Here is a 26,999-nt window from a genome sequence, read left to right on the forward strand (position 1 = left end):
AGGGGTTTACTGAGAAGCTGACAGGAAAAGACTTGAAAGACATGAATTGGGGGGATTTGCTGAGGAATTGGATATGATAACTGTGAGAAATCAAGGATAAATTCAAGGTTTTTGGACTGAGCAACTGCAAGGATGAATTGCAATTTATTGAGACAGGCAAGCAATGGAGGGAAAGGCACATTATCAGTTCAGGTTTAGAAGTGTTAAATTTAAGATGCCTCTAAGTTATTGAAGGTGTCAGATGTCAAGTAGTCAGTTGAATATGTGAATCTGGAGTTCTGGGCAGAGGTTACGAATCTGGTAGTCACCAGCATGCAGCTCTCTATTGCTGTTTTCAGGTACACTAATCTTGTCTTCTGCAGTGCTAATCTGTTGTGAAGTCTATCCAATGTATTTTTCAATGTATTATGTGAATTTGGTCTTTTTTCTATTTCCATATCTCTCCTTATCATAGTCATGCTTTTATTTATCTTCTTGAACATATGAGAGTATATTTATAATAGCTGTTTTAACATCCTTGTGTCTTATCCTACCTTTCGTATCATTTCTAGATCTGTTCCTATTGATTGATTCTTGCTTTATTCTCATTATGGGCTATATTTTCTTGCTTTCTTGCATGCTGGTAGTTTTTCTTTGACTAAACAGTGAATTTTGTGCTCTTAGGTCAAGATTTTTATTAAATATTTTTGGACTTTGTTTTAAGGCATAGCTAATTTACCTGAAATAAGATTGCTTTTAAAGCTTTATAAGGTGGGTCCATAACAAACGTAGTGTAAGGCCACTGGTCCCCCACAACTAAAACAATATCCGTTTGGGGCCTGCCTACTTGCTGCCCTGTGTGTAAAGAGATCTTATCTCTTTGGCTGGAGGAAACAAATAGTTCCTAGCCCTGAGTAACTCTAGGAATTACTGGCCATATTCCTTTCTGATCTCTGGAACTCTGACCTCCCTGTTCTCCACACTTTCAACTCTATCTCTTCTCTTCAGGGGGATTGCTGGCCTCTATTTAGGTTCCTCTCATTGTAACGCAGCCTGGAAACTTCCTGGCACTGTACGTCATTTGCTTCCCTTCATTCAAGGATCACTGTCTCATGCTGCCTATTGTCTCAAGTCTAAAAACATTCACTTCATATAGTGTTTCAATTTTTTTTTTTAGTTTTAGAAGATGGAAGGATAAATCTGAACGTTCTTATTCCATAATGTAATAGAATATAGTCAACAAAATAAGGTAATAGTATAGAAAAATTACAGAACAGAACATAGAATATAGCTTAGTAGGTGACATGAAATGGCAAAGCTAATTTAAAGTGAGCTCTAGCTTCCATTAGTGGGCCTTATGAGCAAACAAACCATTTAGGAATGAGACTATCACAGACAACACAACCATCTCGGGAGAAGAGCACATTAAATGGCAAAGTCTTGCTTTAGGTGACCTAGTGGAAGGAACATGTCATAAAATACATCAATCCTGGTAATAAATTAGATCTCCTGCATCCTGTTGGTCTGGGTACTGCCTCCATACCAGACTCCATTATTCTAGCTTTCTCTAAAGCATAATTGTCTGGCAAGTACCCAGAACTGCCAAGTCATGTTGCCAAAGAACGACTGCCACATTTATTGCCAGCCACACCTATACTTTGGTGAAAACATCTTATCCTGCGACCAGGCTGGTGAAAAGGTAGCCACCAGGTAGATGATCGAATACATCAGATATACTGGGGGAAGTCTTCCTTCTTTATTCATTACACTCAAAATAAAAGGCTTTGTTCTAAGAGGTAAGGCATTAAAAATGATTTTAGCTAAACCCCAAAGAAGTCTTAAGGGAAGGGAACAAAATAGTTTCTATTTGATCTGATGATCTGGGTGTCTAGACTACCTAGGCTACACTTCAGTTCTGGTAGTATGTCCTAGAGATCTGTATGCTTTGACCCAGAGATTCCCTCTCATATCTATTAGGTAACACATAAAATATGTAAGCAGGGCTGTAAGCAGGGGTCTATCCCAGACCCTCTCTGAAAGCAATGACTGTGTACAGAACTAAATGCTTGCTGGGAAAAAAAGCCTTACTTTAAAAGAACAGGTAAATATTGATTTTCACATACCAGGCTAGTATGGTTGTTATTTTCACTTTCTAGCATCCACACCATGTTACCTTACAGATGTCAGCCTTAACCCACTTTTCTAATGCACTTACAGAGTATTTGGTTCCATCTATCTCAAGGCTGTCATTAAGAATCAGATATCGGGCTAGGGATGTGGCTCAAGCGGTAGCACGCTCGCCTGGCATGCGTGCGGCCTGGGTTCGATCCTCAGCACCACATACAAACAGAGATATGTGTCCGCCGAAAACTAAAAAATAAATATTAAGGAATTCCCTCTCTCTCTCTCTCTCTCTCTCTCTCTCTCTCTCTCTCTCTTCTCTCTCTCTTTTTTTTTTAAAGAATCAGATATCACCCATTCTCTGAATATACAGAGCTCATATATTTGTAAAGTTTTTCACTCCTCAATGCTAGTGTTCCAGTAAGTTTAAGGATCCTGTCTCTTTTGACAATAGATGAAAATAAGGAAGGTACCTCAAATATTAGATATTAGTCCAAGTATTATGTTCATATCTTAAAGCAATTCAGGCAGCTAAAAACCATTATTGTCCATGTGGATTTGGAATTCTAATTCCTCATTCTGAAAACCAAAAGGAAGGGAAATAATAAATGGCTCAGCCCTGGAGACCTCTAGGGATTGCTACCCTGTTCCTTTCTGGCATTTCTTTCTTAGCCTTGGTAGCTTCCTCATATACCTGTGCAGACATAAGGGGAGTCTACTGTTCTGCAACCTATCTTTGACCATTGTAGATTACTCTCCCTACAGTCTTCTCTGATGATACTAACATATGAATACCCAAAGGCTATTAAAAATACTGATTTGGAATTATTTAATATAGTAATCCAGGATTATAGTTTTAAAGGATATCATTTGGCTTATTTCTGAAAGCCTCAAAGTTGATATATTTCTATATTACTCTTCTATTCAAGTCACATTTCAGAGTTGCTCTTTTACTTAATATCAACTACAGACTTTTATTATTTTGAGTATCAGCTCATTTAGTGCTTAAAATTATGGCATCTGGTGCCAACTTTTATAATTATTTTTAATTATATTTATTTTTTATTAAAATAATATTTGCAGCTTGGCATTGTGGCATATGCCTGTAATCCTAGAGAAATCAGGATGCAGAGGCAGGAGGATCACAAGTTCAAGGGCAGTCTGAATAATTTAGCAAGACCCTGTCTCAAAATAAAATTTAAAAAGGATGGGGTATGTAGCTCAGTGGAAGAGCACTTGACTAGCATGCATAAAGCCCTAGGTTTAATCCCCAGTAACACCAAAAAAGAAAACAAAAATAAAAACAAAAAAGTTAAGAGAACTTATGTTTATTATTTTATTTAAATAGCATCACTGATATTTCTAAAAATTTCCAGAGTTTATTTTTGATTTTGATAACTTACACATACTCGTACCCGGCTCCCGACTTTGCATACAAAATAAAAATGCAATAAGGCAAATTTTGGTGTTGTAAACTACAAATAATAAAATTTAACATTTCAACCCATAAGTAAATCATGCAAGAAAACCTCTTTTTCATAATCACCAAATATTCAGGTCCAAACTATCCTGTAGGAGTCACTAAAGCAAGTTCCATGTCTCCTTAACTGCTATTGCATTCACTCCTAATTCTAATTTCTATTTCATGGTGTTACAGTACTCACCTTGTGTGAATCCATTTCAGCTTTCAATTTATTTTGGGCCCACTTTACTTTAATGATTTGAGAGTTGATATCTTCCTTTAATTTTTCTATTTCTCTGATGAGTCTAGTTGTTTCACCTTCCTAAAATAATATCACTAGGTCATATTTTTCACTTAAACAATCAATCATTTGTTTATCATTTATATCCCTTCAAAGTAATCTGTTCAACATCACTATAATTTAAGGGCTAATACACTATGGCCCTTAGGCCACAAAACTGATTAGAAGGCAGTAAAATTCTAAATTTAATTAATAGACATGAAGATGATTAATACCTATATTTTAACTAATTGAATGTGTTGTAAACACAAGCACATGTATATGATTCTTCTTAACTGGTTGACATTAAATATTAAATTGGTTTTGCAAGAATTTCTGAGAATTGATAACAATATTTCTGAATTAAAAGACATTAATTTAATTACTTAGTTAACTCAGTAAGTAAATAATGTAGGATAGCATCTAGGAAGGATATGTGTTTCTATAAGAAAAGCATAAGTTCTACTCTATAGTGAATAAGTGCTACATTAAGAGTCTGTCTGAATAGATATATTTCTGGCTCTAAAACTATTCACATGTAACTCAACCATGTACATATTTTACCAAAACAGTTTTCTTTGAGGCACAAGTTAATTTTCCCAATATATGGATTTTAAAAAGAAGATCTATTAAAAAAAAGTTATCTAAAATTTATTTAAAAAGATCAAAAAATATATCCAATAAACATGTGCCAATCAATACCTCATCTTTTCCCAGCAAACCTTTTTGCAGGCAAATGAGATATTATAATTTCTAAACATTCATGTTCTTAGAAGGTTAATAACAATAACTTTGAGTGTTTAAACCATGCTATCATCATTTGACTGGAAAAGCAAAGAATAAATTTCAAGTAAGATACAATGGCACAATCATACCTTTGCTTCATATAGCTGCTGCAACCGGCCTTTCTCCTGAGAAAGCTGCTTAATTTTGTTAGTGTTTTTCTCAAACTCCTTATTTGCATCTCTAAGTTTCCTCTCAAGGATCTCTTTTTCCTTTCGAAGGTCTAAAGATTCCTTCTCACCTCTTACATACTTCATTACCATTGCTTCTTTCTCTTGGCGTGCCTCTTCACATTTCTTATTAGCCTTTGAAAAAAATATTATCTAGCATTAATAAAAAGATTTTAAAATAAAAATATATTAAAATAAATAATGTTTTCCTATATCACCAATGTATTTTTTATTCTTGCATTACATTCAAAGCCCTTGTGTCATAAAATTTTGAGATAAAAAGAAAAATTCAAAATTATAGAAAATACGATACTAATATTTGCTATTATTCTTTCCAATTCCTTTTACTTTGGCTGATATTTTCCATGTATGCTCCCAGACCTGCTATCCTACCCTTTTCTGTCATAGACCACATCAACAAGTTCCCTTACCCTCAAACATCCATTTGGGTTCTGCCAGCAGGAGACATTAAACAAACATTCAGCAATGAAGGCAGAGTGAGATCTGACTTCTCTAGAATCACAAGAGGTAGCCTGAAGACACTAACTCCTGTCAGGTGGCCTCTCTATACAACTATTCTCTCTGGATTGCCCTGATTTTGGAGCTCCAGAAGTGTAAGTTAAATGAGCTTCTTTATGGAGTACCCAGAATTGGGTATTTTTTTAATAGCAACACAAAACAGACTATACATAATATGTGTGACTTGTGCATGCACAGGAGGTACGAAAACTAACCAAAATATCAATAATTAGCTATGGAACAACGAATGGGATATAAACAAATTGAAGGCAGGGGAAAAAATTATAGATAAAGGAGGACTTTCATTTTTTATTCTGTATACTTCCTTGACTTATTTTTAAATAATTAGAAGGCATTTATGTATTGTTTTAGTATCTTTGTTTATTTATTTTTTTTTTGAGATGCTAGGGATTGAACATAGGGCCTTATGCATTCTAGACAAGCATTCCACCACTGAGCTACAGCCCAGCTCTGCTTTAGTTTTTTTTTTTTTTTTTTTCAGTGCCATGGATTGAACCCCAAGGTGCTTAGCCACATCACCAGCACTTTTTATTTTTTATTTAGAGACAGGGTCTCACTTAGTTACTTAGGGCCTTGCTAAATTGCTGAGGCTGGCTTTGAATTTACAATTCTCCTGCCTCAGCCTCCTGAGCTACTAGGATTATAGTCGTGTGCCATTGTGCATGGCTCTGCTTTAGTATTTTTTTTTTTTTTATAATTCTGCTTTAGTATTTTTGAAAGGCTGATTTTATATAAATAAAATTAATATTCTTAACATACCATTGATGTCAAAAAGCCTAAAAGAGTTAGTTTATTTTAGTAAATAATAGAGTCACCAGACTATAAAGTTAATAATTTAGGAACATGAAAAATACCTGGTCCATCCGTTGGGCCATCTCTTTGTGTAATTGCTGAATTGCATTTTTAGCTGCAATGTCTTGAGCTACTAGTTTATCTTTGGAAACTTTAACTTCTTTATTAAGTTCCTCTATTCTTGATTCTAACTGTAAAGAAAATTATTCCCAGATCATTTTCATTGCTATAACAAACAGACCACTAATACTTCAATAAATAGTATGTATATAGTACACAGAATGTAATGAATATATTTTAATCATTGGAATCAATAGCAATATTTCTATATCTAATTGGAATTAACATAAATCTGAAGAGAATAATACATTAAAGTATACATATGGTACCCTGGAGCATCCACTCAGGAATAACTCAAAGAAGTATAGTTAAATATTATGAAAGAAATTTAAATATTACATTAGAAAATATTCAATTAGTTGAAAAGAAAATAGAGGAGAAGAAGAGGGGAGAAATAAGACATAGAAAATGAAAAGCAAAATGGTAGACGTGAATCAATGTAAAATACCATATTAAATGAAAATGGATTATATAATCATATCAAAAGGTAGAAACTGACAGATTGAAATAAAAAAAAAAAAAAAAACCAGGATTCAACTATATGTTGTCTCCAGGAGACAATTTAGGTCCAAAGATAAACTGAAAAGAAAAGAATGCAAACAGTAATCATAAGTAGGAGCGATTATATGAATACCAGACGAAATTGAATAAAATTAAAAAAGTATTACAAGAGATCCAGAAGGACATTTTATAATGATAAAAGGATCAATCCATTGAGAAAAATCAAAAAGATCTAACACATATCTAATAACATAGCACCAAAAAACTTGAAGTAAGAACTGAACAGAAATGAAGGGAGAAACAGACAAATCAATAAGTCAGAACTTCAATATGCTACTTCAAAAGATAGACTCAACTAGGCAGAAGATTAATGAGGAAACAAGAGAGTTCAACTAAGTAAAAAACAACTGGATGTAATACAACACTCTACCCAGCAACAGCAGAATATACATCTACTCAAGTACACATGGAATGTTCCCCAAGATAGAATGTAGCACGGCTTTACAAATAAACCTCAATAAATTTAAAAGATGGAAATCATACAGAATATGTTCTCTAACCCTAACGAATTAAAATTAGAACTCAAAACAGAAAGAAATTTGGGAAATTTACAAGTTTGTGAAAATTAAACAACATAATCATAAATAACCAATGGGAAAAAATCACAAAGGAAACTGAAACTAGTTAGTGAATAAAAATGAACACATAACATACCAAAACTTATTTGGTGCATTTAAAGCAATGTTTAGAAGAAAATTTGTAACTATAGTGACCTTTATTAAAAAATAAAAGATTCCAATTTAATAACCTAAATTTCGAGTATAAGGCAATGGAAGAACTAATTAAACCAAAAACCGAAGGAAGAAATAATACAATATAGAGTGGAACTTAATAAAACAAAGAATTTAAAAAAAGAGACAACAAAACTAGAAGTTGATTCTTTGAAAAGGTTGACAAAATTGACAAACTTTTAGCTAAATTGAGAGAAGACTCAAATTACTAGAATTTAAAGATGGACATTACTACTGACCTTAAAGAAATAAAAAAAATTGTGAATAAATACTACAAATATTTAACTTAGAAAAAATGGAAAATTCCCAGAAAAAAAAATCAACTATCTAACTAGCTCAAGAAGAAACATAAAGTTTCAATAGACCTGTACAAGTGATTTCTTAACCAGAACAGCAACCCCCCGCAAAAAAAATAAAAAAAACTATCCACACCAAGAAAAATTCAGGTGCAGATGGCTAACAGGTAAATTCTATCAAACATTTAAAGAATACCAATTCTTCTAAAATTCTTGCCTTAAAAAAAAAAAAGAAAAGAAAGAAACTCCTTTCAACTCATTCTATTTACTCCTAGGTATATACCCAAGAGAAATGAAAATATGTCCACATAAAAACTTGTGTATGAATGCTCACAGAGCATCAATTGATGAAAGGATGAATAAAATATTTATTCATACAATGGAATATTATTCAATCATTTAAAACAACAAAGTATTGATGCATATCTCAACTTAAAAGAAACTCTGAAAACACTGTTACTTAATATATGATTCCATTTATATTAAGTTTCCAGAAAAGGCCAATATATAAAGACAAGATATGTTGTTCTCTAAGTCTAGGGATGAGGGTGGTATTGGAGGCAAATGAGTGACAACTAATAGTTGGTGGGGTTTCTAAACCCATGGTGAAGGTCACACAAATTAATAACCATTGAATCATACACTTGAAATGAGTGGATTGTGAGGTATATGAATTTTATCCCAAAAAACTATTTTAAAAGACCTAAACATTACATGTGTACTGATTTTTCTTATAAAAAACTATCTAGAGACACTACCAACAGAAATACAAACCACAGATGGATATAATGGCACATGCCAATAATCTCAGCTATTTAGGAGGGTGAGGCAGGAGAATCACAAGTTCAAGGTCAGAACACGCAACTTAACAAGACTCTGTTTCAAAATAAAATAAAAGGGCTGAGGATATAGCTCAGTGGTAGAGCGCTTGTTCAACATGCGCAAGGCCCTGGGCTCAATCCTCCATGCAGCAATGCTCAGGGGAAGATAAATGATAACGAGGACTTTGATTTCATTAGTGGATTAATCTACTGATAGTTGAATGGACAAATCCAAGTGGTGGAAACTGCAGGTGGTGAGGCAAGGTTGGAGGAAGTAGGTCACTGGAGGTGTGTTTCTTGTCCCAAGTTCCTTCCTCTTTCTTTGCTTCCTGGCTGCCATGAGATGAGAAGCTTTCCTCCATCTTGCTCTTCCACTATAATGTTCTGCCTCATCTTAGGCACAAAGCAATAGAGACAACTGACCATGAACTGAAACCGCTGAAACTCTGAGTCAAAATAGACTCTTTCTCCTTTAAGTTGTTTATGTCAGGTATTTTGGTACAGAGACAGAAGCTGATTGTCAAAACAATATGGGCAACTTAAATTTTTTAACTTATTTTTTTTGGTATGGGGAATTGAATCCAGAGATGCTTTTCCACTGAACTACATCCCTACCTCATTTTTATTTTTTTTAGACAGGGTCTTGCTAAGTTGTTGAGGATGACCTTGAACTTGTACTCTCTTGCCTCAGCCTCCCAAGTCACTAGAATTACAGGTGTGTGCCACCATACTTGGCTATAACTTAAATTTTCTAGTAGTCACACTTTAAAGAGCAAAATGAAACAGGTGTAATAGTTTAAACTCAATATACCTTTTCAATGTACAGAAACATGAAAAAATGAGCTATTTTATAATTTTTTGTACTAAGTCTTTTAAATTAGCTATGTATATTATGCTTATAGCACCTCTCAATTTGGACTAATCACCTTTCATGTGTTCAATAGCCAAATGTGGCTACCATACTGGACAGTGCAGATCTAGAGATAAAATTAAGAAAGAATATAGACTTGTTTTCTATTTAAAAGTATAAAGTTCTTTAAATGCTAGCAAAAGAAAGATGAATCCAACATTCTTTTTTTCTTTTAAAGGTACAACCTTTAATATACTTGGGAAAGGAAGCTCTGGTTTTGTCCCATCTGTTCAGTATGAAGATTCTGGTCATCAGCAGTTACCTGACTATTGGACCCAGACTATTATTATTAAATCTCCTTTATACTTTAACCTTCTTAAGTTTGGTTTACATATGGTAGTCCTACAGTACATAAAAATCAGTATTAAACATCATACATAAAATCTTACAAATGTATTCACCTTCAACTGTGAAAAGATACATTAATTGAATACCAAAGCATAAACAAGTGAAACCTGTATAATTTTTCATTATATTGTCACCAAGTATTTTCTGCTATTTTCATTATACAGCTTTCTGTAAAAAGATGAAATGAAAGGAAATAACAGTCATGTGCCACATAATGTTTCTGTCAATGATGAATAACAAATGATTCAACATGGTTATATCACCTAGTGATGTTGTAACCATCTTAGTTTAAGTAGACCCTATGGATGGTCACACAGTGACAAAATTGCCTAATTATGTATTTTCTCAGAACCGTCCTCATTGCTAAGTTATTATACTTTAATGACTAGAATGCTTCTCATCCTGCCCACAGAAGAAAATGAAGCTCAGAAAGATAAAGAGCAGCTCAGTTTTGTTATCAAGTCTAAGTGGTTACTTTGTTGATTAGAGGAGTTCATTAAAAAAGAAGAAAGGAAAGAACAGGCTAAGAGAGCCAGTTAGCTCTGTGATTATACACAATCACAAGTAATAAGAACAAATCTTCACAGCATAGTTTACAAAAATACTGAAAATAGAACCATACTAGATTTTAAGTATAAAAATATCCTAATGCCAGATATAAACTTTTAAGTATGTATAGTATAGCTTCTTACCTTGATTGATAAAAATGGTCTAGTGACTGTTAAATCAAATTGTCTTTATTATTTTGAACATAATGTAATATATTCTGTTTAGCAGAATAATCACACATATTGTAAAATATTTACATAAAATAAAATAATTAAAGCTATGATTCCTACACTTCATAAGAGAATGCTTTAAATATGAGTAATTATGCATTTAAAACATGACTTAATTTACAGAATTTCAATTTATATATAAATTTTCAGGAATGTGTTTATTTTATAAATTATCAATTAAAATTTTATAAATATGGTATTTAAAATTTTTTATCTTTTTTACCTGTTTAATTGTGTTCACATGCTGCTTCTCTGTTTCTGTTCTTTTTTTTAACTCTTCTCTTAAATTGTCTTTTTCTGAACAAATGTCTAAGATGAGCTCCTGATGCTTCTTATTTTCTTTAATTAACCTAAATATAAAAGGGTAGTATAGATAAAACATAATTAAAAATGGATACATAATGAAATGTGGGGTGTTTGCAGATTAGGGTGTAGATATCTATGATTATATTGGGTTAACATTCCAAAGTAATCTTTTATCATAAAGTATCATGTTTACACAAGGATAAAATTCCTTAATGATAAATTTCTCAGAACTGTCTTTTTTTTTTTTTTTTTTCAATGCTGGGGATTGAACCCAGGGCATCATGCCTGCCAAGCAAGAACTCTACCATTGAGCCACATCCCCAGCCCTTTTAAGGCTCAAATGCTTCTAATACTGTCCACATAAGAAAAAGCAGCTCAGAAAAATAAAGATCAACTCAGCTTTGTTATCAAATATTCACACTGTTGATCTACGCATCAGATATTCTGCAAAACATTCTTTTAGTCAATCAGGTGGTTAATTTTTTCCTAGATATTTCAAATCAAGAGACATATAATCAAAAAAAGAAGATCATGTCCTATTATAAACAGGACTTTGGCCATCTCAACTATGAACAACTTCCTTTCAGCATAGAAACCCCTGGGATAAGTGGTTTGTAATCAAGAGCAATTTTATCCCTTCAAGCATCTGGAGACATTCTGGATTGTCACAATAAGGGCAGGGGTTGCTACTGGTTGTTGAATGGGTGGAAGTCAGAAAGGCTGCTAAGCACGCTAAAATTCAAAAGACATCTCTACCTATAACAAAGAATTATCTGGGCCAAAATGGCAATAGGGCTGAGATTGAGGTATTTTGCTTTACATTTTAGAAATATTTTAATGATATACTAATAGTTATATAAGTGTAGTCAATGTAAAACAAAGTTTAAACAGAAATTTCATCTTAAGTCCCCCTACAAAGACAGAAATAAAATCTTAAAAATTGCCCACAAAGGAATCTGAACTATAGGATACCTAAGAAAGTAAACAACTATTATTATAGGATTGTTAATGTTACTAACTATAATTTTACTGCACACTATTTGCTAAGTTAAAATTTAAAAAAAAGAAAAAAGATATTATTTCCTGAGGGATGGTGGCATACTCTTGTAATCCCAGCTATTTAGGAGGCTGAGGCAGAAGGCTCTCAAGTTTGAGGCCAGCATGGGCAACTTAATGAGTCCCTGTTTCAAAATAAAAATAAAAAGGGCTGGGGATATATCACAGTGATAGAGCCCCTAGATTCAATCCCTAGAAGAGTGGGATAAAAAAGTTATTATTTCATTTAATATTAAAAATAAAACTGTAAAATTATCATCACTTCTGTTTTATGAAGTTAAAATAAGACACAATGGAAACCCAGGATTTATTCCAGGTTGTATACCTAGTAAGTGGCTGAACTGAGTTTTAAATACCGGTCTCATTGCAAAGCCCAGGCCTTTCTACCTACTACTCTGAAGGTCACTCATTTACTTAACTGATGCTTACTGGGTACCTACTATGTTTCTTACCCTATCATCAAGGGAAAAAATAAAAAGACATATTTTTAAAAGAGATAAATATATATAACAAAATTTCAGATAGTGATTTAGTACTATTAAGAAACATTAACTAAAGCAAGAGGACAGAAAGGACTTGAGCTGTGATAAGGCTGACCTTTCTGAGAAGCAACAGTTGAGCGCAGGAATGCAGTGAGGAAGCAAGCATGCAACTGTTTTGGAAAGAGGCAAATGCAGCATGTAGGTTTATTCAAGCCTTTGATGGCACAGTAGTTTAACTTGGATTACATAACACACACACTCATTTGTTACAAAAAACTACTTGAGAGACAATTCTAAATATACTTCACAAGTAAACAGAGGAGGAGTTGGGGAGTGAAGAACAACAAACATTATAATTCTCCGCCTTCTCCTTTTGTGATATTGAAGATGGAACCTCAGACCTTGTACGTGCTTGGCAAAGGCTTTACCACTGAGCTACAAAGCTGTTCCAAATTGTTATTCTTATTTGCCAAGTACTCATATAAAGAGATAACTGTTCTTAATTAATTAAGAATTTTGTTGGGACCTTGGACAACAACGATACATTAGAAAACAGAAGAATAAAAAATAGTGAAATGATGGTTGCCGGGGGTCAGGAGGTAGAGGAAATGGGGAGATGTTAGTCAAACGTTACAAACTTTGGGTTATAAGATGAATAAGTTCTGGGGATCTAATGTACACCAGAGGAACAATAATTAACAATACCATATAATATACTTGAAATTTGCTGAGAATAGATCTTAAGGGTCCACACCACAAACACATATCCACAAAAGTATATTTGTAAGGTGATGGATATGTTATCTAACTTAATTATAGAAATCAGTTAACAATGCATATCAAATCATCATGTGGTACACCTTAAATATATACAATTTTGTCAATTACACTTCAATAAAGCTAGGGAGAAAAAGAAAACAGGAATGGATATATAAACAAAGACATGTGAAAACAAATGCATTTATGAACATTTCAATCAAAGGAACTGAAAAGTAGTTTTCTTCATGAAAAATTAAAATGAAGGCAAAAGAAAAGAAATTTTAGTTGTTTTAGAGCTGACCTGAATGAACAAAGCTTTTACTTGGAATTAAAAATATTATGTGTATGATCAACCTCACTTTAAAGTAACATATGACATTTGTACAATGCCTAATGCCCACAAAAGTCCCATCTGGTAAGTATCCCTCATAGAGATGAAAAATATTTGACTCAAAAGAGGTTTACATAGTTAAGGTAACACTTGCAAACAGCAATGGGAATCTTCCAAGTCTAGGTTTCTGATCAGAATTGTGCTCACCCCACTGCTCTGACAGGATGAAGCAAAAAAGAAGACTCAACTTTTTACTTTTTATTTTTAGATAAGTTCAACAATTTGTAATTAGTTAATTTCTATAACCACATTTATAAAACCTCTGCAGCCAAACTAACAAGGCTTAGATTTTAACCTTGCGTTGATTGCATGTGACCCTGAACAAGTTACTTACTGTTTCAGGTACCTCATCTGTAAAATTGGGATAATAACAGTATATACTAGAGTTGTTAGGAAGATCCCATGAGTTTATGTGTGTGTGTGTGTGTGTGTGTGTGTGTGCACATTATTAAGAGCATGTTTTTTTGTAATTAGAATTAAATGCGCATGTCTTACAATTTATAAGAGATGTACAAAAGTAATGAGTCCACATCTAAGAAAAGTGAAAAGAAGCAAAAATGGAAAGGTCTAAAAGATAGGTGCAGAGAGCAAAGTAATGAGGAAGTTACCCTGAAAAAAATTAAAAGTGGCAGAAGCTCCAATGATTCAAATACATAGAGAATACAGTTTATTCACAAAATAGCACTATTAAGGATATAAATAGGAGTAGTGCAATAGTTGTAAGGTAGCATTAAGAACAGTGTTAGAATCTTGAAGATATTTGTAAGCTCAAAGAAACTATTCACAACAGTCAAAATGGAGAAGGAACTCAAATGTCCATGAAGGAATAAGCAAAATGTGATATACACATAGAATGGAAAATATTCAGCCTTAAAAAGTTTGAAATTCTGACACACGCTATAATATGGATAAACCTTGAGGACCTTATATGAAGTGAAATAAGCTAATCACAAAGAGACAATACTGAATGATTTTACTTACATGAAGTATTAAGAGTAATCATACTCATAAAAAGAGAAAGTAGAATGGTGGCTTCCAACAGGGACTGGGGAGAGGTGGCAATAGGGATTTGCTATTTAATGAATATAGTTTCAGATTTGCAAGATAAAAAATTCTACAGGTTGGTTGTACAAAGATAGTAAGTTTTATGTTTTGTGCATTTTATCACAAATGAACTCAAAAATAGAAAAATACAAAAGGGACAAGCCTAGATAATAAGAGACTAAAGCTCATTGGGTAAACTAATGAAGGATTAGTGATTTGGGCAAGACTGATCCACTGAATAGGATATTCTGAAAGACTGAAAACCAGAAGCAGGAGATAATGAAAAGGCAAACTCATATCAAATAACATCTGAATTATGGTATATTTTCTTCTGTTATCCTACTCTGTCAAGTAGATTACTTCTCTTTCTCTATACACACATTCTCTTGATTAAAAAAACAAACAAAAAAACTTTGAGTATCCTATTTAAAAGAAATCACTATATACTTTAGTGAAGGCTAATATACTTTATATGTTACAAGAGTACCTAAAATAATGCATCACTTAGCTATATAAATCAAGAATAAAAATATAAGGTAATATATTAGGAAAAGACTAAATGAAATCATTATTAAAATTTTATGTTCTTGAATGGGCACGGTGGTGCATGCCTATAATCCCAGTGGCTGGGGAAGTGGAGGAAGGAGTATCATGAGTTCAAAGCCAGCCTCAACAAAAGCAAGGCACTAAACAACTCAGTGAGACCCTGTCTCTAAATAAATTACAAAATAGGGCTGGGGATGTCACTTAGTGGTTGAGTGCCCCAGAGTTTAATACCTGGTACCCACTCCCACGAAAAAAGTTTATGTTCTTATTTATTGAAGGAAAATCAACTAATTCTATGTCCTTTAGATTTTAATTTTCAAACTAATGTATTTACATTGGAGATTTTTTAAAAAAATGTTGAATTTTATGACTTTTAATTTCCTTTTAAATTTTTCTTATTTTTAACATATTTCTACATTCTTTCAACAATGAAAAACTTAGGTGGGGAAATATAACTGAGTTGTAGAGTGCTTGCAAGTATTAGCACCCTACTGAAGGCCCCAAGTTCAATACCTAACCCAGCAAAAAATTTTTTTAAAAAGTTTGTCCTTATAAAAAATTCAGTTTTTCAATGAACTTACACTATTTACTATAATATTTAGGACTTTAGAGTATTAAATAATTAGAAAAACTTGGCACTCAGTAAATACACCTTTATTTATCATGGCTATACTATGAAATTATTAGTAAACAAGATGATAACTTAAAGGAATTATATCTGTAGTCCTAGAGAAAAAAATTACTTAAAGGAATTTTAAAACTTACTTTTTTATAGTATGTTCCTGCTGCAAATATTTATCTTGCACACACTTTTCAAACAGAACTAATGCATGTTCTCCTTTATTCATGCCATTTGGTACTTGGTGTTCTTCTGCAAACTCTGTAGACAACAGCTCAGATTCTATTTCTTCCAACAAATCCTCTGATGCTGAAACATTTTTTATTTTTGAAATAAGTTTCTTGGTGCAGTCTGTATCATAGAAACTTTCTGAGTAAGTCTTTTGATGAGCTGCTTCTGTAAATGTAGATGACCTTAATTCTGCCAGTATTTGTGTTACTGTCTGTTCTGTTTCACTTGTTTTAGACACTTGCTTTGCAAAATCTCCACTAGGTAAGTTAGTTATTTGTTCGGAATCTTCTGGGCATATGTTTTTTTTGGTAGAAGAATCCTCACATCCATCATTATTTGGGACATAATTTTTGTGTGCTTCAACATGACTATTGTGTTCATTAGGCTGACATAAAATATTGTCACAATTTAATGACAATAGTTTGGATTCATTTTCTAATCTGCTGCTTTCATCACCAGAAAATGAGCTGCATGAATCTTCCTTTAATTCAGATATTTTCCCAATATTTTTATCAGAGGAAACGAAGGCTTCATTCTCCGTCTCTGACATGTTGACAAGCACCAATTCACTTTGCATTTCTTCAAATTTGCTTCTGATCTTTGTTTTACATCTAAGAAATTAAAACATCAAAATTAAAAAAAAAAGAATTTAAACCAAGACCTCATATCTCTTTGCTCACACTCCATGATATGCAATAACCAAAGACCATAGATTTTTCCCAAAAATAATTTCTTTGATAAAAATCTCTCTTTGAGAAAAAAGAACAGTATAGCCAATCCAAATTATCTACAATCAGCAGAACTACTGCAAAGTCTCATTGTCTTTCCTCCTTCCATTCAGTCACCTAACATCCCTAATTACTTTGTTGCTGTTTAGCATTTTCCAATCATTCCCAGAAGATGTTAGGTAGGGAATAATACTTATAAATGGAGGATTAGTGCCAAAGATGTTTACACTTCTTTCAGCTCTGAGGGGAAGAGACTACAAGATCTATAAGAAAATACTGGAGAGGGAAGACAACAATGAAAACACTAGAAGAGAAATCACAAACCAAGATAATAATATAATGCATATTAATAATGATAAAAAAAAATTACTGAGAGTGGCTCAGGAGGCTGAGGCAGGAGGATCATGAGTTCAAAGCCAGCCTCAGCAAAAGCAAGGCACTAAGCATCTCAGTGAGATCCTGTCTCTAAATAAAGTACAAAACAGCGCTGGATATGTGGCTCAGTGTCCAGTGCCCCTGAGTTCAATCCTGGTTATTCCCGCTCTCCCTCCAAAAATTTACCTAGAAGTCAAGGTGACCTATAGCCTATAGACCTAGCTCTGAAAATAAAGGATTCCCTGACAGAAATTAATTTTTTACTGAGGCAGTGATCCACGAAGTACCATGATGATTTTTAAACATTTTCATCAAAAATAAAACAATTTTCAAACAAACCAAGTGGAGCCCACATGCACTACCTAGGTGAATAGAAGCAATATTTAAAAATTAATTTGACATGGTTGGAATATGTTTTGCTATTATTTAAAAAGATTACTATCCTGGCTACTTTATGAAAATCCCTCAGCTTCAAAGATTGCCTTAGATGGAAAAATATAAAATCTCTCAGTGATGTTATTGAAAAAGAATTGTCAACTTGTTTTGTCAGGTATCAAGAAAGCATATATAGAGCAGATGAGCTACCAAATCGTTAGATTAAAAAGTAGGCAGGTGATGTTCTCACAGAGATGAGTGCTATACTCATCTGAAAACAGATGAAAACAAAATAAAGGTCAATTTTTTTAATAACAAAATGAGGTATAATGGAGGGGGTGCACAGAGGATGATTAAATAGGATAAGAGAAGACTAGTAAGATAGAATCCTCAGAAAACTAAGGAGGAGTGAATTTTGTTAATAAAGACTAATCTGGAGCCAGGCGTGGTGGCACACACCTATAATCCTGGCCCATCGGGAGGCTGAGGCAGAAGAATAGCAATTCAAGGCCAGACTCAGCAACTCAGCAAGACTCTGTCTCAAAATTAAAAATAAAATAAGAAAGAACTGGGGATATAGCATAGCACCCCTAGGTCAATCCCTAGTAGAGAGGGGAGAGGGAGAAGGAGAAATTGTAATAAATCATAAGACTTATTTACAAGACTCATAGTAGGTTTAAGTATTTGTTGAATTAAAGTCTATAAGCACAAAAATGATATTCTAAAACTAGTAAGACTAGTATTTGGTGAACCTCATTTTAGGAATACATAAAATTGGAGGAACAATTAAAAGGAAAGAGAAGATTATCAGCTTCTTTTGTTAAATAAATGTTGCCTTTTTGTTTACACTTTGCTCTTTGGGGCAGCAACTAATATAGCCATTGACTTTGGCACTCTAAGCTATCTCTCTGTATAATATTTACTTTCAAACAACCAAACAGAAATCATCATTATCTTGCTGTATATATTAGATAACAAGCCAAAGCCCACATTGATGTTAAACACTTGGTTTAGAAAATGCAAATAGAGTAGTAAGTAAATGAAAAACCTCATTAAGTATTTTATATTCCAAAATCTAGAACAAAGTGAAATTATTTTCCAACAGGGGCACTGGCCACTTATATTACCTCACTCAAGATAACTCACTTTAAGTATAACTTATGAATGTGTTGCTGTTTAATTTAAAATCTTAACAATTTAGAAGTCAATCTAAAAGTGAACTTTTTAAAGTATCATGAATCTAACAGAAATTGAACCCAAAGCCGACTAAGACATAATATAAGTAGCAGATAAAAAATGCTATGCTCCTCAGCATTCAGCAAGTGAGAAGCAATTTATCAACAACTTTATGGCTCTCCTCCATGTGCCCTGATTTGTCAACAGAAAAACACTAAACAAAAATTGGTTTATTATCCTTTTACCAGCTTTTGTAGTTTTCAAGAATTTAGTCTCCAAGTCTTCTCCTCTGCTAGAATTCATTTACTTAGATAACTTGAAGCCACAACTCATAGCTGATGCCTACATAATTTTTCAATCCTGTATTTGAGTTACAGATATCATATTATCTATCAACTCTTCCTCACCGTTTCTGTCTCTTTATTAAATACTCTACCTGAATATAGGCATTTCCACTGGAAGTTCCTCTACCACTTCAAACTCAAAATGACCAAATTCAAAATCATAATTATAGTTTCTATAATTGAGTACCCTCTGCTAATCTTTTCTGTCAATGATATTATTTTTACTAGTCATCTGACTTCTTCCTCTCCTTTGCCCTCAGATTCTTTTTAACAATTTTAGGTCTCCTATATTTTGTCATTGTCCCCTACCTGCAACCCAGCTAGGCCTCTGATTACTCTGGAACACTTAACTGTTGGTTTCTCAAACTTACTCCATTCTCCCCTCCAGCTTCTCTTTCTAAAACTCCCAAATGAAGGAGCAAGGTTAACAGAAGGGCAAGGTGCTTGGGACAACCCGGGGATGGCACAGGATCAAGGCAAGAGACAGGTCATCCAATCCCAGAGAAAGGGCTGAAATGTAGTACACTGGCTTGGAAAACAGGAATAGGAGCCACTCTCTGAAGTGGGTCTTAGTGACAAAAGGGGCCAGGGATCTACAACACTGCCCCTACAACATCCACATGCATCACCTCCTCAGATACCTCGGTCCAATGCAGCCAGATGGACCAGAGTGTATCCAGGGCTACCTCTTCTCTCTTTGGAGGTTCAGGTAATGAAAACTGCCTCTACTGGCTAGTTTCTTCACCCAACTCCAAAGGTGCTAAGGTAAAGAAAGAAGAGGAAGTCTGTCTTGGAGTCAGATTATTCCTCTTCTTCTTCTTCAATCACAGCACCTGGGAACTAAACAGCTTCAACTTTTCTTCAGGGAGAATAAGTTTGTGATTTCATTTTAATGTTGTAGTTGTTTTTTAAATGACTGGGGTCTGTCTTAATTTCTGGAATAACCAAAATTGACAATAATGTCAGACCAAGACCTTACTAAGGGACTGCCCTTCAGAGGAAAGTTGCAGGGCTGAGTGTTTTACACAGTATAAATAGGGACCCGTTTAAAAAAAAAAAAAAGGGCTGAGGAGACAGCTCAGTGATAGGGTGTTTGCTAGTATGTGTGATCATGGCCTTGAATTCGAGTCCCAACACTGTAAAATAAATAAACTTTTTAATATTTATTCCCATAGTTGAGATTCCACACTAAATCAGTAACATTACTTTTCCAATCTTCTCTCTCAACATATTCCTAAAATAAACGCTTCACTATACTAAGTCTCACCAGTCTACTAGGATTCCCACAACACACACATTAACATTTCCATGGTTTTGTTCTCATCCATATTGTTCTTTCCTTCAGTCTATCTAGAGACTAAAAATATGTTTAAAGGACTGATTCTAATATTAAATCTTCCTCCAAATTTTCCCTCATCACAAGTACAAAATAATCTCTATGTAAAGTAAAACATACTCCATTTATGCTCATTAAGCAGTTCAAGCTTTTCTTTCTTATGACATTTTTGAGCAGGCATCCTTCCACCTTTTAAATGAGCTTTGTTTCTGCAAGAAGGAACCTCATTCTGAACTCAAGTCAAAGTTCTTAAGTCTCAAGCAGTATAATAATAAATAGGTAAATCTATTTTAATTGCTCATTTTTGCAAATGCTGTGTAGCAAGTTCTCAACAATGGTGGAACCCACTGGGTTTACACAATGATCTGGCATCCACACATCATTTAGTGGGTGGGTAACAAGCTGTAAGACAGCGCAGAACAACAAAAATTTTCCTTACATCCTGCTGCATATTCATCTAGGAGGCAAAATAATCAACTGTTTTTATAATTTCCTAAGCTTAGGATCAGTTTTACGTATTGTATAAATTAAGGAAGACTAAATTTAATCTCAAAAAACAGTATTTTCTATACATTCTCCCAGTAATATGCCTATAGCCTCTGAAAAAGTCATCATGTAAGCCGACATCTGGTAACACTTAGAACTTGCAAACTTAGTGTTCTAATGATCAAATAATTATTGACTGAATAACAAAGAAAAAAGAGAGGATTAAAGGAAAGGAGAGGTTAATCAAGATCTATGTGATCTACTACCAAAGCCATTACTAAAGATTAAATAACTGCACAAGAATGGTAATAGACAAAAACAAACAAAAAATGTAATAACCTTTGATTTTCTCCACAATCAACTATGGGAAAAAACTAGTCAGCTGAGTTCTCCCACAGGCCTTTCCAGTTGGCAATGCTGATGCAGACCAATTTGGATGCTCTTCAAGTTTTTGTTTTGGGAGGGGAGTTATCACCAAAGCTACTAAGGATAGAATAGCCTAGTACTAGATTAAATGGGGAGGATGCAAAACTAGACATTGACAAGATTATTTTAATTTAAGAAGAATCTGTACAAATCAAATTCACATTCTTAAATAAATACAGTAATTACAATTATAGATTACAATATAGGTTGCTTTTTCAATGTTAAAAGTAATACAAGATATTTCAACTCTTTATTAACTTTCACTTATTAGGGGAAATACCATATTTAAAACATTATAGTAACAAAACTCCTCTTAAGTCAAACATTTATTTTTCCCAGAGTTGTTTGTGTTTCTGACACAGTACTACAGGACCAATTCACACTTCAAAACTGTTTCAGTAGGTGAGAACTGGTTTCGCTCTTGCTGGAGCTCATCAGCTGTAGGCAACTGGTCAAGAAGCAGTTTTTACATGCCTTAAAGCAAAGCATGATCTACCTTGAATTTTATTTCTTTATGAAGGATTAGTGTTTAAAAATTATTTACAAAGTTATATAAATAAAAACACTTTTAACAGTTTTGGGTTCTCTTTCCTGTTTTTTCCACTAATTAGTATTATAAACAACAAAAACTTAAGCTTACTCAAGAAACTGCAAATACAAATTCATCCAATCTATAGATGTTTGGTTAACAGGGTATCAAATAAATGTGCCTCATACAAAGGTACCAAGTTGAAAATAATTTCCAGAGTAGATATTAATCCATTTGTTAAAAACATATTGAGAATCTACATGTTCTAGGTGTTGGGAACACTATAGGGAATAAAACAGACATTCCTCAACCCTCAAGGTGCACGCCTGAGGTAAGATGTAGTGGACCAATACATAAAGACTATGCTGTCTTTTATTCTTGTGTTTTGTTGCTAAAAAACACAAAAGCATTACAGACCATACAGCCTTTATTTTAACATTACAGCATTTTAATGTCTGCCAGTGTTCCATCAGAATATACACATATATATAAATTCATAGCTATTTTAAATCCAGAAGAACCTTGGTTCAACCTAAATACTTTATAACAAACTACAAACTTTGAAAGTATAAATTGTACCATTCAAGCCCCAAATAATATCATTAAATAATATACATTAAGATAAGCAAACTGAGCCTTGAGATAACTCCTTTCAGCATAAGCTTTACTGTTCTTTATAGTAAAAGTTTAAGTATAGCAAGAGGGTTTTGGTTTCTTTCTTTTAACATATTCCCCCAAATACATTTGAAAGAAGTATAAACAAAACTTACCTTTCTATCAGTTTTAGCAAGATTCTGAAATGGCAATTAAATTCAGAAACAAAAATCAATGAAAAAAGCATTCACATAGTTCAATATCATCTGCTTACACCATCAAACAATTGATTTCCACATATATTAACTTGAAAAGACATACTTTCCTGGATAAAGTTTTTAAAAATAACAGTAAAAAAAATGAACATAAGAAACATGAATACCTTGTTTTCCAGAATGAGACTGTCTAATGCTTAAGTTTTATTTAAGATGAATTTACACAGATCCAATTCTACTCTTAAAACATAAAAACTGAGTTGCTGTTTCAAAGAACTCTAGATGCATTATGCAAAAAGGAAGAAACAAATTTTTTTTCTGTACTGGGCATTGAGTCCTCTGCCTCATAGTATATGCTAGGCATGCACTCTACCACTGAGCTATGCCCCCAGCCCTTTTATTTTTTATTTTGAGACAGGGTCTCACTAAGTTGCCCAGGCTAGTCTTTTTTTTTTTTTTTTTTTTTTTTTTTTTTTTTTTGAGAGAGAGAGAGAGAGAGAGAATTTTAATATTTTTATTTTTCAGTTTTTCGGCGGACACAACATCTTTGTATGTGGTTTGAGGATGGAACCCTGGCCATACGCTTAAGAGCACTACCGCTTGAGCCACATCCCCACCCCCAGGCTAGTCTTGAACTTGCAATCCTCTTGCCTCAGCCTCCCAAGTCATAGGGATTACAGGTATGTGCTACCACACACAACCAGAAAGATACAGTTTTTAAAGTGGAATAGTTAAGATCTTAATTAAGCTTTTGGGTAAAATTGAATACATTGGGTTTTCTTAAAAATAAACACAGTTGTAGAATTTAAAAGTTTCTTTTAGCTCACCAGTTTAAAAATTTGTATTATGAAGCCAAAGTCATTTATTGCCATGGAGGTCTTTCAGCTTTGTACCCAAGACTTGGGGCAGGGTGAATTTTTATGCTATATGAGTTATTATCACCTGCATGTTCGTGTACAAACACATGCATAAAGATGTTTTTAAAAGGGATTAAGATAAGACATCCCAAATAGTACCAAATCCTATGACAAGATAACAAGAGAAAGAAAAATTATGACCCATCATGATTCCAGAAAAAAAAGGGTCAGTGACCACATCATATATCACAGAAGTTATATATGTTAAATTATCAGTTTGGTATATTAGAGTCATGCAATTTTAGATACCTCTAATAATTTTTTTAAATATTAAAACAGAAAGTTTATTAATACAGAAATCTTAATTTGCAGCTATTTGTATTGATATCACTACTTGCATTTTAATTAGTCTAAGAAAATATGAAAAGTTTTTTCAATTAATTTCTCTTCCAAATCCAAAAACTAAAAGGACAAAAGGGAAAGCTAATAGTTAAAAAAAATAATAACTGCAAGTTGAAAGTCTGCTTTATGTTAAAGAGTTTGGGCTAATATTTAAATTTTGAATCCACCTTTGGTCTAGATTTGGTTAATTTGGTATGGTATAGTTTATAAAACTAATTATTCGTTTGCGCTTAGTACATAATCCCACAGTAGACGATGAGCTCATGTGTGTTTTAATAACAGAAAAATGTTAATAAATAGATCCATTCAATACTCTGCTGGACCTAATTACCCCCAGTGTTTCTCTTTATTTACTAGCCAAAATAAAAATTTTAAACCTCAGTAGCTAATAAAATTCAAAGGATTATTTGCAACAATTTAAGATTAAAGGATCAATTGTTTATGATATCACTGCTGCCTCTAAAATGATTAGTAAGTATAACACAACATTGTAAACCCAGTAACATGTTTATAAGAAATTCAAGAACTGGTTCTAGTATTTAAAAGTAGAGATAAGAAACAAATGAGAAACCTAAGTTTTACTAAAAGAAAAAAAAAAACTTCAGGTTAAGGATTCTTACTTTAATTGACACTGTTTGAGGGCTTGGGAAACTAGGGAAGATTTATTAATAGTACTTTGAAGGAAAAGATGGTTTTCTAAATCTCTAAATAAGGCTGCTTTCATGCTACAACCTATCATCCCCTCCCTAAAAAGTTGAGTATACTGCACTGTTTTGAAATGTTAGTGTGTAACTATAAACATGTTTTTAAAATGAATATACTAGACAATTATCATTAGCTATGTTGTTACTATACAGTATCAAAAGACAACTCTTTGGTTTATGGATCAGGGAACTAAAGGGTTAGAGTGGTGACTGTATTGCACATTAGACACTCCTCTCAGCAAAAAATAAGACTCCAAAATGTCAATTACTTTCTATGGAATCCCTATCATTTAAAGAAACTTTAAGTTTATACACAACTACTCTGAATTAGATAAGGCCCCCCAAATTAAACATAATCCATGCATCTTCTGGCGGACTCCTCAATAATCATTTTCCCTACTACCCTGCAAGATTTATGAACTACCCAATATCTTATCTGAATATGTTTACTTTAAAATAACACAAAAAGACCAAAAAGGAAAAAAAGAACGAGGCTTATTTATCATCTGTTTTTCATTTCAGAAAGAACTGAAAAGTAATGCACACAGAACAGTGTACTTTATACACAAAGATACTTCAGTTTCATTCTCAATGACTCTAGAACCTTAATCTTTTCTGAAAGATCACTCTGCCAAATAGGAGGGTGTAATTAATAGTTGAGAAGGCCACACCCACAACCTACATACTAAACATTGATTTTTCTTTTAATGACTACTAGTACCCATCTTGAAACATTGTTCCACTAATTTTCTGCACATTTTCCTTAGAAAAAATACCCTATTTCTTGTTTTGGAATAAATAAAAAAAGCTGGGCATCAAAAGAACATGATACATATGCAGAGAAAATTGCCGGGTACCAAGCACAGTACAGCATATTTTTCCTATACTCTTCTGATTCCCACAGGTTGCAAGACTATTAAGAGAAGGAAGCAGGATTCTAATACAGATGTTCTGACTATATATCCAGGCCTCTTAAGTCTGGACAAAATCAAAATATAAATATTTATGTTAACGGTTGAGCAATAACTACACCTGCAAGGCAGTGCTACCCAGTGTTGCTATTTGGGAGACATATGCAAGAGATATTTTGTTTTGTTTTGCTACTTTACATGTATGATGGAGACATAAATTTGGAATTCCTTCCTAAGCAAGTAAGGGTTAAGAAATGCCTGATGTCCTTGTTTAAAAAGCAACATAATCCCGGTGCGGTGTAAGACGCCTGTCATCCCAGCTACAGGGGAGGGTGAGGCAAGAGGATCGCAAATTGGAAGCCAACCTGGGCAACTTAGCGAGCGGTGAATTAAAGTTAGAAAACAAAAAATAAAATAAAATAGCCAGGGACGTCGTAGCTCAGTGGTGCCGCGCCCCTGAGTGCAGTCCCCACATAGGGGGCAACATAAAAACAAAGAACCGCATCTCTCAAAGATATCAAAGAATCATTTCTAAGTAACTTAAAATCACGGTCATGGAAGTGTTCGGAAAGGGGTGAAAAGTCGCCAAAACAGTAAACGCAAAACTTGGAGCCCAACAGCGAGATGGCTGAGCGACTGTGAAAGATCTCCGAGCAGGTGGAGCTCAGCCGCAGTTTCCACTTGCAGCCCAGGCAATCCGCCCAAATTCGGCAGCTCTCGAGGCACAGCTCTCGAGGCACAGCCCGAGGCCCCGCCGCCCCGTCCCCGCCGCCCGCTCCCCGGGCCCCCGCTCCCCAAGGGAGGCGGCGGGGTGAAGGGGCTCCGAATCCCGGCGCCCAGCGCTCGCCTCCGTCTTCCCGCAGGAGAGAAGCCAGATCCGGAGGCGGGCAGCCGGCCTGCCCCCGCCCCGGGGCCGCCGGACCGTCGGGGAGGTTGGCAGCCCCGCCGCGCCGCCCCAGTCGGTCCCGGACGCCCCTCGGCACTCACCCTACTTCTCCAAGCCTCAGGCCGCACCCTAACGAGGCCGCTGGAGCTCCGGCTCAGGGGCCAACCTCTCCATGGCGGGATCCGCCGGACTAAAAGTGGGCGGGGGTGACGGCGGCGGGGATCGCGGCCCACCCCTCACTCTCTCCACAGCCGCTTCCCCAAACCCCCGCGGAGCTGACACATCAACAAAGATGGCGGCGACACTGAAGCCGGACCGGCTACAGCTGAGGGGGCGGGGCTTCCCGAAGGAGCCAATCAGCACGGCGCAGGCGGCGTGACGCCACTCACCTTGAGGTGCGAGGTAACCTGTCTGCAGTGGGCGGGGCCGGCACCGCGCCTCCTCCTGCCTGGCGACCCCGGGAGGTCACACCCGGCTTTGAGCCTCGCCGGGCATCCACGCCCCAGCCAACCCCGCGAGCCGGCTCTC

General features: G+C 34.6%; 1 protein-coding gene across 1 annotated transcript in view; it reads right to left on the reverse strand.

The window, feature by feature from the left end:
* The window catches only part of Ccdc186 (coiled-coil domain containing 186), a 44,983-nt gene extending 18,208 nt beyond the window's left edge, over positions 1-26,775 (reverse strand). The window contains exons 1-6 of the mRNA XM_076834659.1: positions 26,573-26,775; positions 16,043-16,738; positions 10,917-11,043; positions 6,190-6,318; positions 4,718-4,930; positions 3,765-3,884 (exon numbers count right to left, since the gene is read on the reverse strand). Coding sequence (XP_076690774.1) covers positions 3,765-3,884; positions 4,718-4,930; positions 6,190-6,318; positions 10,917-11,043; positions 16,043-16,704 — 1,251 coding nt within the window. The 5' untranslated portion in view covers positions 16,705-16,738; positions 26,573-26,775. The remainder of the gene's footprint in view (positions 1-3,764; positions 3,885-4,717; positions 4,931-6,189; positions 6,319-10,916; positions 11,044-16,042; positions 16,739-26,572) is intronic.
* Between the last annotated feature and the right edge of the window lie 224 nt (positions 26,776-26,999).

This window comes from Callospermophilus lateralis, chromosome 15, assembly GCF_048772815.1.
Source record: "Callospermophilus lateralis isolate mCalLat2 chromosome 15, mCalLat2.hap1, whole genome shotgun sequence".
Lineage (NCBI taxonomy): Eukaryota > Metazoa > Chordata > Mammalia > Rodentia > Sciuridae > Callospermophilus > Callospermophilus lateralis.